The sequence below is a fragment of the Microtus pennsylvanicus genome, chromosome 3 (assembly GCF_037038515.1).
Source record: "Microtus pennsylvanicus isolate mMicPen1 chromosome 3, mMicPen1.hap1, whole genome shotgun sequence".
NCBI classification, from domain to species: Eukaryota; Metazoa; Chordata; class Mammalia; order Rodentia; family Cricetidae; genus Microtus; species Microtus pennsylvanicus.
In genome coordinates this window covers 8,541,557-8,554,332 of record NC_134581.1, presented here as the reverse complement: position 1 = coordinate 8,554,332, position 12,776 = coordinate 8,541,557, and the positions used below count along the sequence as shown (strand labels likewise).

Here is a 12,776-nt window from a genome sequence, read left to right as displayed (position 1 = left end):
GTAGTAAATTCATACTAGGAACAAAAAGCTTGGAATGGCTGAGCGAAATGGGAACTCAGCTCTCTCACAGTCTAGGCTGTTGGATTGTGGAGGGGATTTGCGACTTGTCTGAAATAGATAAGAGGGCCTCCGAGAGAATTCAGTCAGCCCAAGTTGATGATTCAGCTCAACAATTATCTTGAAGATAATTCCGTTCCAGAGCATTGTTGGAAGCCATTGTCTGATCTCTGTTCCTGGAATACTCAGAAAAATCACACGTGGATCTTCCCCTGTGGGAGGCTGTGATCTAGAACAGGAAGTAAAGTCTTTACACAGACAGCCACAGTGAAGTGACAAGATGACGTCCTTGCACAGATGTCTATCCTAAGTGGGCGGAAAAACTCCTCTGCCATCTTGGATCCCGAGCCTGGCGCAGAAACTGCCGCCTTCACACGGCATCCTCTGCCTTTGGGCACCTCACCAACCCTTTGAGAAAATCTTCCTGCCCCTGCCACAGCACACGCAAACTGATCTTGTGTATTTATACATTTAAATACCACTGTGATGTCCTTCTATTGGCTAATGTTTATTGTGACAGCTGGTATCCACTAACATTTACAGAATGCCCAGCGTGTACCTGTGGCCATTTCAAGGCTTTGTACGTATTGGTGCATTTGATCTGCTGTGAAAGGACAGACCCTCTCTATCTGAAGCAGGACTTAAGTTGGATTTATCATTTTTTGAGCAAGACAAACACTAACCATGTAAACATTGAGCTTCTCTGGGGCTGGAGGACAAGCGGTTGAGGGGCTGGTAGACATGCAGGCCCCAGGGGATATGGATGTGAGTCCTTGACTGAGCATTAATGGCTTGGAGGAGTCCAACCACAAAAGGGGAAATGGACTCAAGGGGCAGAGGGCCTTCACCCAACAGCCTTCACACACAGCTTTGCGAAGTGACAGGGCCATCACTGCTTTTGAGTCAAGGAAGAAAAGGCAGCCATGGGCAGGTGTCCGCTGTGGCATCTGGGGTCAAGAAACCCCTCCCTGAGAAACTGTCACTCAGGGGGTTGATAGTGGAGCAGGGTGATCCTGGAAAACAATAGTGAGATGTGAAGTTGGAAGCCAATGAGGTAGTAGGGATGGGGTCATGTGGGGCCAGGGAGGCCATAACGAGCATTTTGACTGACTGATCCAGTGAGGAGTCAGGAACCCCTTAGCACCTATCTCCTCACAGGCTTGTTGTGCTGTATGGGGAACAGCCACAGAGCTGGGCAAGGCTGGGGGGCAACTGCAGGGATCCAAGCACTTCCTGATGGTCAGGACTCAGGTGGAAGGGCTGGGATGCTGAGCACCCCCCCCCCCCCATTCCTGGGTATATCCTTCACGAGCTATCCCTCTGACTTGAAGTTCTTTATGAATCTGATTAACTGTGGCAGGGAGGAAGCAACAGACCCGGCTCAGCCTGTCAGAGATACCAGCGGTCTGTCTGTCCTGGACATATGCAGGAGAAGCACATTGTTCCCACCATCAACAGAATAAGATGCAGCCACAAAGCAGCGATGCTTTCCAGCCTCTTCTTGATAAGGCTCCTAATCAATTCTGTGAAGGATGGGAGTTTCGACACAGATTCGCGTGAAGTAGTGACAATTTGAGATACACTGTTGTGCTTGTGAGTGTGTGTTTGACATTTTCATTGAAGAGGGAGGGAGGGAGGGAGAGAGAGAGAGAGAGAGAGAGAGAGAGAGAGAGAGAGAGAGAGAACCTAGAGAACTAAAGAACTACTCCTACTCTTTATTCCTGGGCAATAAAAGCCAGAAATCCCACTAATGAGGTTGAAACAAAAAGCTACCTTTTCCCGCACATTTAATAATAGCACTACCTTCTGACAGAACCACAGCTCCCGGAATAATTGCCCTCTTTCCCATTTTATTTTTAAAACCTAGAAAACTTTTTTTCCCTCTGAGGGGAAACTTCCTTCCCTTGAAAGGCATTTCCCTGTAAAAACATTTCCCCACTGGGGTTCCCTCATGTTTGCCCTCACTCATATTCACCTTGCACCTTCAAGAGGAGGCTAAGTGAAGGGCATGGGAGAATTGGGCACCTCCCACTTCCTTGGGTAATGGAGATGGAGCTTGGAGCTACAGACCCCTCCTTCCAAGCTCCAGATACCTGCCCAAGACACAGTCATGCGTTATCTCTGTCAGTAATGATGCTAAGTGCTTTATCTGGACACAAAATTTTACCAGGATATTGAACTTTTGGGAGAAAATTGTCTGAGGTATATAAAATAAATAAACAAGGATACTGTTTGAGCATCAAGGAAGGAAGCATAGAAACTGTTCAAAACCACATATATTTTAGGGAATTTTGAAAATAGACCATGTGAGCCTATTTAGGCGGATGTAGAATTACTCAGAGAGGCCCAGGGCTGAAACTGCATTTTAGAAATTGATTCTGTAAATTTCCACAGCTAACTGAACTCAGGGATTATAAACAGGAGTGAGGGTGTGTGTCTAGGGAAAGAGAATGCTATCAAATCCAAGCTTGTGGTAAATACGCTTTGGATATCTGGGTTGGGTGCCCCAGATATGGATTTCCAAATTGTCTGAGTCACCAGTCATGTGTCTTGCTATATGGTCTGAGTCAGTTCAGGTCCTGCCTTCAAGCTGACCTTGGCCTACACTTGTGGGAGGTTGAAGGCACAGTAGACAGAGTGGTGCAAGCTTTTCCGCCGGGGATCTTACCAACATCTTTCCTAGGAGACAGGACTGTGAAGGTAGGATGGGGTTCTTGGGAGCAGAATGGTGCTTCTGATGTAGAGTCATGTAAACCAAGTCTTCAGTTGTAAAATAAAGATGAAAGAAGACTTGTTTGTATTATTCCTTCCTCGGAATGACGGGGGCTGGAGTCTGGAGAGAGGCCTCAGTGCTTAAGGGCAGTTGTTGCTCTTGCGGAGGATCTGGGTTCACATCTTAGTACCAAGTGGCAGCTCACAACCTTTGTTCCAGGGGACATGACACCCTCTTCTGTCTTCCTGGAGCACTGCGTGCATAGGCATATATGTAGACAAGATACACCTACAGACAAAATAAAAACAAATAAATCTTAAGTGGAGGTGCGCATCTTTAATCCCAGCACTTGGAAGGCAGAGGCAGGCAGAGCTCTGTGAGAAGACCAGCTGGTTTACAGAGTGAGTTCTAGGACAGCCAGAGCTACACAGAGAAACCCTGCCTCAAACAAAGAAACAAAACAAAAGAATTAAATGGCATGAGAAACATGGTTAAACTGAACAAACTATGTGATGGGGGGACTCATGCATGGACCACAAAGCCCTCTCTCTTTCCTCTCCTCCCTCTTTCTCTCACCCCTCCTTTTCTCCCTCTTCCCTCTCTTCTTTCCTTCTGTGGTGGCTAGTTTTATGTAAACTTGACACAGGCTAGAGTCACTGGAGAGAAAGAAGTCTTAATTGAGAAAATGCATCCATAAGATCAGGCTGTAGACTAACCTGTAAAACATTTTAATTAGTGATTATGAGAAAGGGCCCAGTCCATCATGAATGGTGCCATCCCTGGGCTGGTGGTCCTGGGTTCTGTAAGAAAGCAGGCTGAGTAGGCCTTGAGGAGCAAGTTACTAAGCAGCACCCTTCCATGGCTTCTGCATCAGCTCCTGCCTCCAGATTCCTGCCCTGTTTAAGTTCCTATTCTGACTTTTTTCAGTGATGAACAGTGATGTGGAAGTAGAAGCCAAATAAACCCCTTTTTCCCCAACTTGATTTTTCATGGTGTTTCATCACAGCAGTAGTAACCCTAAAAGTCCTTCCTGCCTTCCTTCCTCCCTTCCTCCATTTTTCCTTCCTTCTTTCCCTCACTCCCTCCTTCCTTCCATCCTTCCCTTATTCCTTATTTCTTCTCTCAACACTTAGTCATATTCTGCAGCCCTGGCTGGTGGGGAACTCACGAATTAGCTGAGATTGGCCTCAAATTCTTGGAAATCCCTCTGCCTCAGTTTCCCAAGAACATGAACCACCATGCCTGGCTTACACAGGCATTTTCATATGTGTTTGAGTGCATGTTTTGGGGGTGAGTCAGATGCCACAGGACATTTCCTGGGCCCCATGGCGAGTAAAACAGTCTTGAAAACCAAAGAAAATTTCTTCCCCGAAGACTTTGAAATTTAGCTCCTCGGAGGAGTGTGAAAACAGCTCAGGCACTGTCTGCCCTGAAAGGAGGAGGGCACTTCCATTTAGAGAAGCATGCTGTCAGAGCCTGTCCTTGATGGAGGTGGTGGCTAGCTCAGCTAGCCAGGCTAGCTCGCTTCCTTTGAAGATTTCAGTGTTTACTTTCTTTAAGACGCCTGGATGACCCTTTGGGCCTCTTCCCTTATTCAGAGACATCAAATATGAGATGGGCTTTTATAAAATTCTATTTGGTATTCCAATTTCAAAGCGCATTCTTGCTTTCTTGGGAAAAACAATGCATGTGGCTTGGTGCCTTTTTCTTTACCCCCGCAGAGCATTGTTGCCCAGGGTCAAGGGGTGCTGAGTTCACACGAGGAGGAAAGGAGCGGGAGGTTTGTGTCCCGGTTACGTGGTTTCCCTGCTTAGTGGAGCTGGCTCTGGAAAGTTGAGCAAGTGCATGCTTTACATGCTAAGGGATGAGGGCTGGGCACCCAGCTCAGCTGGTTGAGTGGTTGTCACAGCATGCACAGAGCCCTGGCTTCCATCTCCCACCAGCATCCACCAGTCCTGGTGGCAAGCACCTCCACTGTCTGTACTGGAAGGCGGGGGCGGGAGGGTCAATAGCTTAGAGTTACCTTCAGCTACAAAGCAAGTTTGAGGCCAACCTGGGTTACATGGGATCTGTCTCAAAACAAGCAAGCAAGCAAACAACTCAAGAGGATTCTTACAGTGCAGAATCAATTCTAGGTGGGGCTGATACACTGTTTCCCCTTCTCTCTCCAAGTGACCAACTCCCTCTCTTTCTTCCTATTCTACTGTGGTGGGAGCAAGGGTATGCCCATGGAAAGGATCTTGTGCCAATCATTTGTACCCCATGGAGATGTTACTAAGTGCCTCACTGTCTTTGAGAGGCAGTGTTCTTCTGTAAGATATCCCTCTGCTACAGATATCATTGTATGTGAGCGTCTCCATCAGCATGGGCACGGTACATAGAGACAACCCTTTGGAACCAGACTTGACATAGTCCTGAAGGGCTCTCTCCTCCATGGACCTAATATGAGGGAGCACACACCATAAGATGGCTTCAGCTATCCTGTACATCACGAACTTTGGGGGGAACTCCTGATATGAGCAACTTTGAGCATCCATACCCCACACACTATCCTTCATCTGTGAAAAGAGGATATCCATGTGACAAAGAAGAGTGACAGGTATGGGGAGGGGCAAGCAAGGAAGGGCAGGGGGGTCTGAGAGGAAATGCGCTCAACATACAATATAGACACGTGGGAGAACTTAAAATAAACACATACATGAAACTATGACATTTGCAGAGTCTGTTTTGTTTCTTTGTGTTTCGTGGTGTGAGCTCTCAAACCCATTCTGTTTTTGCCCTCCTAGGAGACACTGTCCAGAAGGAGATGACCCCTAGTAAGAAGATCCCTGTCCTTGTAGATGGGGTTGTACTCAATGGACCTCAAACTGATGTGAAAGCAGGAGAAAAATTTGTTGAAGAAGTCTGCCGGCTTGTCATGGAAGAGGTGGTTTTGAAAGCTACCGACGTCAATGTAAAGGTAAAAAGAAAACACACAGGAAGTCCCAGGAACAGGGAAATGGCTCAGTGGGAAGGCACTTGCTGTGCAAGGGCGAGGACTCGAGTTCGGAAGCCCAGAGCCCAAGGGAAGCTGGGCACTATGGCATATATATGAAGTCCTAGTGTTCCCACATGACGGTGGGAGGGAGAAACAAGACACATGGAAGCCACAGGCCATCAGCCTGGAGTACGCTGAGACCCCCATCTCAAACAAGGAGGAAGAGGACAGACATTTGAAGTTTTCCTTTGACCTCTGCCATGCACATGTCGTCATACACACACACACACACACACATACACACACACACAGAGAGAGAGAGAGAGAGAGAGAGAGAGAGAGAGAGAGAGAGAGAGAGACTTTTAAAATCTCAGGTATGATTCCCATATCTGTATGGTGCAGGGTGTTTACACATTGATTTCTCTAGTGTTTTGCATCAGGACACTGTCACAAGTGTGGCAACTTCCCTCCCTGGCTTCTCCGTCACAACAACTGGGCCAAGTTGTCTTTACCTGTGGGGTCTTGTTGAAGGCTGCCTCAGGGCCTGCCTAACAAGGTCAGGAAACAGGAAGGAAGCCTTGCCCTGTTTGGTGGCCTGGATGATATGGACTCCGCCCTCCAGAATGTGCTTTCTCTTTTCTCATGAGTCATCTCTGTTTTACTGGTGGAAATCAGCGAGATGCTGCAGAGGCTGTGAAAACAACACACACAGACCTACACACACACACACACACACACACCCATCCGGTCATTACATGAGCCCTAAACAACAGACATGTTATTGTTCCTGTTTTAGAAAGGACTGAGAAAGTGATACACATGGGGTCCTGTATCTCAACCATATCACATGGCTTGGCTAGTACAGGTCATCTGGGGCTAAACCCAGATGGAATGGCTTCAGTGTCCATGTTCCTAACTTCTCCACACACCCCAGGGCCTCTAACAACTGATAAATTGCCTCTTATCATCCAATCACTTCTCCTGTTGGAACTGAATTACCAACAAGTGAACACATAGGAGAGATTTCCCCCAACTATATTAGTAGCAAATAAATGCCATTTATAACTGAGTTTGAAGGTGATGGTATTTGTTCTGAAATGTTGGTCACCAATTAGAAAACTAACAGACTCTATTGTCATGATCTCTGACCATGGACGGAATAGCTATGCTCAGGACAAGATTGATTGTGGCAGCTTTTATCCGTTCATGTATTTATGATTTAATATCAGAGTTCTCTGCATTTCTATGAAATACCTTGACTATTATTTGCTTATGAGCACATTTCTCTGCCAGAAAGTTTTGTTTCTATTATTCTTTATGCTTTTAAAATATATTTATTCTTTGTGAATTTCATGTAAACAATATACATTGTTTTTTAAACTTTTTTTTTTTTACTGTATGTGCTTGTATGTGTTTGCCTACATATCTAAATTTGTACCATGTGCATGTAGTACCTACACAGGCCAGAAGGGTGTGTCACTGAAGTTATAGACGGCTGTGAACTGCCCTATGGGTGCTAGAAATCAAACCCAGGTCCTCTGGAAGAGTAGCCAGTGTTCCTGTGTGTGGAGTCATTTCTCCAGCCCCTCTGCGATATATTCCCATCATATCCACCCTCACTCTTCCCTCCAGCTCCTCCCAGATTGCCCCACCACATCCCTCCCAACATCATGTCATCATCCTCCTCCTCTTCCTTCTCTCCTATTCTTTTTCCTCCTCCTGTCCTCCCCTTTCTCCTCCCTCCCTCCTTCATTTCTTTTCAGAACCCAATTCCTCTAATTTGTGCTTCTGTGTGTAGAGCTGGCCATTCACTGGAGCACGGGCAGGATCCACACCCCTGGAGAGAGCTGGTTCTCCTTCATATCTATCAGCTGCCAAAATTTCCTAAGCTAGAGGCAGAGTCTCCTGAGCCCCTGCCCAACCCATACCAGAATGCTGACTGATTTGGTTTGATTTTTGAGACAAGATCTGTGTAGCCTAGGCTAGCCTCAATTTGGTCTCTCTTTCCTTGGCCTCTTGAGTGCTGGAACTATAAACATGAGGCACAATGTCTGGCTAAGTTTGTATTTTTTTTAAAACTAGGCTTTTTTCAATAATTAAATATTAACTGAATACGAGGTACTTGAAAGGCATTAAATTGAGCCCTCGAGGAAATAAAGAAACATAAGATAAAGGCCCAGCTTCAAACTGAATTTATAATCCAACCAGAAGGGCACATTTTCATTTGTAAAGAGAATGGGGGTCCCCGTGAGAGAGTCGCAAGTGTTGTGCATTTGGGGCGGAGTTCACAGAGGCGCTGACATGTGGGGGTAGAGTGCAGAGATTCAGTTGGTTTAGGAAGGCGGAGAGAAATTGCAGAGAAGCTTTTGTGGCTAAGAACAGTGAAGAAAGCTGGAAGACACACTGCAGAAGGACAAGATATCACAGAGCAAGGGGATCCCTCTTGTAGAAGAGACTGGAAAGGAGAACTGACGGAAGCGATCCATGGGAGATTAGATGAGAAGGGAACACAGGACTCCCAGCGAAGGGACTCGGTGCTCCGGCTAGAGAAACCCAAGGTGACTGACAGGGTAGATAGGAAAGCTGTCTGTTCATATGCGGTTAGGGCCGGCAGGTGAAGCTTTCCTGAGAGTATCTTAGTCTGCTCTTACTGAGAACCATCAGCGCACCATTCTAAAGATGACCTACAGTGGCATGCCACACTCTTAGTAACCTCACACTTAGATGTTCATTCTCAGCCACTTTTTATAAACAGGCATTGTAGTTTATATTCAATAAAGCATACTCTGCTCGCTTTGCTTTGCCAAGTCTTGTGTCCATGACACCAGAATATAAAATCTGACAATATAGAATATATAATCTCAGTACTTGGGGGCTGGAAGATCAGGAGTTCAAGGTCATCCTCCTCGACAGAGGAAGTTCAAGGACAGCCTGGATTATAAGAGATACTGTCTCCAAAAGTTGGAGATGGAGCAGGGAGAGGGTTGGTGAGGAGAAGCAGGGTAGTGATGGCAATAAAGCACTGTGTGCAAGCACTAGGAAGCTGAGTTCCATCCCAGGACCCAGAATTGAAAGTATGACATGGAGGTTCACACTTGTATTCACAGGGCTAGGAAAGCCAACAGGAAACTGCCTGGAATGCTTTCCTAGACAATCTAGCCTGATCAGCAATTTCTGGACCAGCAAGACCTTAACTCAGCAGAAAAGGCAGGCAGCTATTAAAGAAGGACTCAAGGCTGTCCTCTAACTTCTGGATTCACGGGTGCACACTGGTACCCTCCCAAACACACACACACACACACACACACACACACACACACACACACACACACACAGAGAGAGAGAGAGAGAGAGAGAGAGAGAGAGAGAGATCCAGATCAATTCCACACTCCCGCAGATTGCTTTGTCTTTCCTACAGTTTGCTCATCCCAGCCCCTCTAGCCCCTGCCATCTACTGCTCTTGCTGACTTTGTAGCTCCTGCGAATCATGCAGATGGATTCCTGTCATAAGCAACCTCTGAGACAGTTTTCCCTCATCAAAGCTCCCTTGAGACTCATGTGTAGAGCTGTGTATGCCCATGGTCATTTCTGTGGGTGGTCTCTGGAAGCTTGACTCACCTCGGTCTGCCAGGGAGGTACCATGGGGGTTGAACTCACACCTCTCACATGGCTTGATAGCTCCTCCTGCTTTCTTGCTTCCCACCTCCCTGGCTACTCACCAGCTTCTGTTCCCTGGTCTCTCGCCTCAGCATCTCCTCCTCTCTACCACCAAGCTTAAAAGATGTCTGCAGTCCCTCCCTCAGCTTCTTCACCTCCTACCCTCCACTCCACCAGGATCTCTCCTCCACCCCTACCTCTCTAGTCTCATGTTAGCGTCAAGAACACCTCTCTGGTGATGAATTCCATGAGGGCTTGTTGGTCCTTCACTTGGCTTCTCAGCATCATTTGGCAGCAAACCCTCCTTTAATGCTCTTTATTCTTGGCTCGGGCCCCACTCCAACTCCTGGAAGGGTCTGCCTTTTTCTCTTATGGGTGTTCTCCCTGTCAGAGGCCATCTATTCTGTTTCTTATGGGACAGTGTTCTCTAGAGATCCCTGTAGCTTCTTTCTGAGCTGTGAGCACCTGCCCCTGGTATGTCATCACAAGAGGCTAAAATTTTCTCCCTGACCCTTTCCAGGAGATTTATAAAGCCTGCTTTGCTATAGCTTTATCTCCCCATCTCTCTTCCATGTCTCCACATATCTCCATTGAGTATCTTAGAGTAAATGTACTTACGCCTCACCCTCCCCATCTTCTCACGAGCACCCCCTTCTGTCACCCCACCACCATCGTCAAACTTGTGTCCAGATCCATCTTTACGGAGGGTCTGTGAAGCAGTGATGATCAAACTCCATGAATGAACACACCAAGGCCTCTGTCCCTGGGGAGATGATGAGGAAATACCTTGGTGACACCTGCCATGAAAGAAGCTGGGGAGTGTGAGTGGAACTAAATTGACATTGAGAAAATATTGAAACATTTCAGCAAAGACATAAAAAAGGGAGGGAGGTCACCATGAAAAGAGTTAGGTGAGGGAGACATCCGAGGCGGAGGATGAAGCCTGTGGAGACCTCAGCAGTATGGGCAAACTTGGTATGTCCACGGAAGGAGGAGGCAAGCAAGCCAGGAGGGAGCAGTACCGGAGAAGAAATGAGGGCAGAGAAGCTGCCCAAGGCAGGGTGGTTTTGTGTCTTCATGATGACTTCTACTGAGAGGGGGTGTAGCTCCTTGGGGGGAGCATTTGACTTTGCAATTACTTCTGTTTTGACCTTGATTAATATGGAGCAGAGGTGAAGGCATTTGCATAGAAATATATAGTAATGGCTTGAGGGAGAGAGGCCCACTCCAGCAGTCGGGCTGACAGACTGTGTGGGGAAGGGAGTGAGCGAGCTCAGGGAACAGGCAGGGTCTAACTTACCTCAATGGCTGCCTTTCTCTTCCTTCTGATTTATTTTGTTCTTGTACCATGACATCTTAGAGGCACCGTGGGCTGCCTGACCATCCATCCTGTACTGTGTCCACCTAGAGCACTGTGACTCATTCCTAAACTCAGCCTGACTCACTCCACCAGTCTGATGTTGGTTCTCCTAGGAGATCTGAGTGGACCTCTCCTGTCCTAGCTGGATCCACACTGCCCTCACAGCTCCTTTCATGGTGGCCTGCAGCCTCAGCAACTTTAAATCCTCCCAAGGGGCAGAGTCCTGGCTCCTCCCATACCGCCAATCCCGGGCTCTACTGGAAACTTAGCTAACCAAGAGCTGTCACTCAATCTCCAGGTGTGTGAGTGGCAGCCCCCTGAGCAGCTGAGGCAGCTCCTGGATCTGGAGATGAGGGACACAGGAGAGTCACAGGACAAGCTGCTGAAACTCTGCCAAGATGTCATTCACTTCAGCGTCAAAACCAGTAAGGCCTTGTCATGTCCCTGATGTTCTTAGTGAAAGCAATGGTGCCAATGTCCAAGGAACAGGAGACCTGGGCCAGAGGAATCATGGCTCTGATGTAGATTTCTACATGGGTCCCTTTAATCCCTACTGAAGATTTGTCTTCAAGATCAAAGACTTGATAGGGAATCTGTTAATGTCAGAACCCTGTAAACACTGACTCTCCCTTGTCAATGTCCATCCTCCATTTGTAGCCAAGATGATGCACTAAAGTTCCTATGAATTAGTTATTAAACTGGCAAGTTATTGTGATTGTATGACTGTGTTACAGGACTTGAAATTTTTTTCTGTGGCCTGGAGTATGCAAAAAGTAGGAGAAGGAAGAGGAGGAGGAGGAGGAGGAGGAGGAGGAGAAGGAGGAAGAGGAGGAGGAGGAGGAGAAGAAAAATAAAAGTTTAAAAGTCAGCTTATTTATATGTTGGTTTACTCTTGGCAACTGCTAATTACCAACTCGTATGATCAAATCTGTCAGAGTCAAAACCTTTAGGTGGAACTAAGAGAACTACAGTGGTTGTAGATATAGCCCTGGTGGTGGCGTGCTCGTCCAGCACGCACAAGGCTTTGGATTCTTCCCAGAATTGTGTAACCAGGCAGAGTGGTGCACAGATGTAATCCCAGCACTCAGTCGGCAGTAGGAAGATCAGGAGTTCAGGGTCATCCTCAGCTACGTAGTGAGTTCAAGGCTAGCCTAGGCTTTGAGACTGAGTTTTTAAGACTCAGTAAAGTTAAAAAAAATTAAGAGTAAAAGAAAACCCCCTAAATGTCAGGTTTTGTTGTGATTTTCACGTGACTGCCATCACTATCGTGGCTTTCAGTAAACAGTGGCATTGTGTCAGTAAAAGCAGTTTGATTGTTACCACATTGTTACCACAGGACGAATGAAGAGGTTTCAAAGTGGGGGTCGGGCTGATTTTTAGAATACGCACATCTCGCTGTGCTAAGGAGGTAATCTGGAGTCTTAGTCTCCACAGGCATTATGCGCTGTGAATTCTGACATTGGACTAAATTTAGTGGAAAGAATGCCATAAAATCCTGGCTAAAAATAATTGGATTAAGTTCCCTTGGGAAAGCCTGGTGCATATATCTAAAACTCAGAATTTCCTAAGCAGGAATGCCTGCTTCATTATTATAGCTCCTGTCAGAAGTCTAGAGTGACATTTAATGCCGTAGATTGTTTTCAATTTACTGTGTATTTTCCATAATGTTACCATGGAAATCAATCATAAATTAACACAGAACTTTAAAAAAAATCCTATTAAAATTACTTGTAGCGATGTCTGGTTGTCTCTGCCTATCAGAGGCAGTTTTCCATGCTTGAAAAGGCGTTTGCTTCCATTTGGGTTTTCTTTATTGAACCCATGGTTGAAAGGGGGGGCACATTAAATTCTAAAACCAAACCAGTTTCCCACACATTCCAAATTAGAAAGGCCCCTGCCTTTGTGTTTTGTGTCATGCTGTGCTTCTTACACCTAAGAATGTGGAGCCAGTTAGCCCGGCGCTTGGTGTGAATATTCACACTTGGAAAGCTGGGGATTTTTAGGAGACCTTT

At 46.6% G+C, this 12,776-nt stretch overlaps 1 protein-coding gene across 5 annotated transcripts in view; it reads left to right on the top strand.

Moving 5' to 3' along the window:
• Nucleotides 1-12,776, top strand: part of Gadl1 (glutamate decarboxylase like 1) — a 179,039-nt gene that overhangs the window by 27,670 nt on the left and 138,593 nt on the right. For 4 of the 5 annotated variants that reach the window (XM_075964241.1, XM_075964239.1, XM_075964240.1 and 1 more), the window contains exons 2-3: nt 5,557-5,729; nt 11,063-11,189. In XM_075964241.1, the coding sequence (XP_075820356.1) occupies nt 5,577-5,729; nt 11,063-11,189 (280 nt within the window). In that variant the 5' untranslated portion in view covers nt 5,557-5,576. The remainder of the gene's footprint in view (nt 1-5,556; nt 5,730-11,062; nt 11,190-12,776) is intronic. The other variant, XM_075964243.1, reaches the window with a different exon arrangement.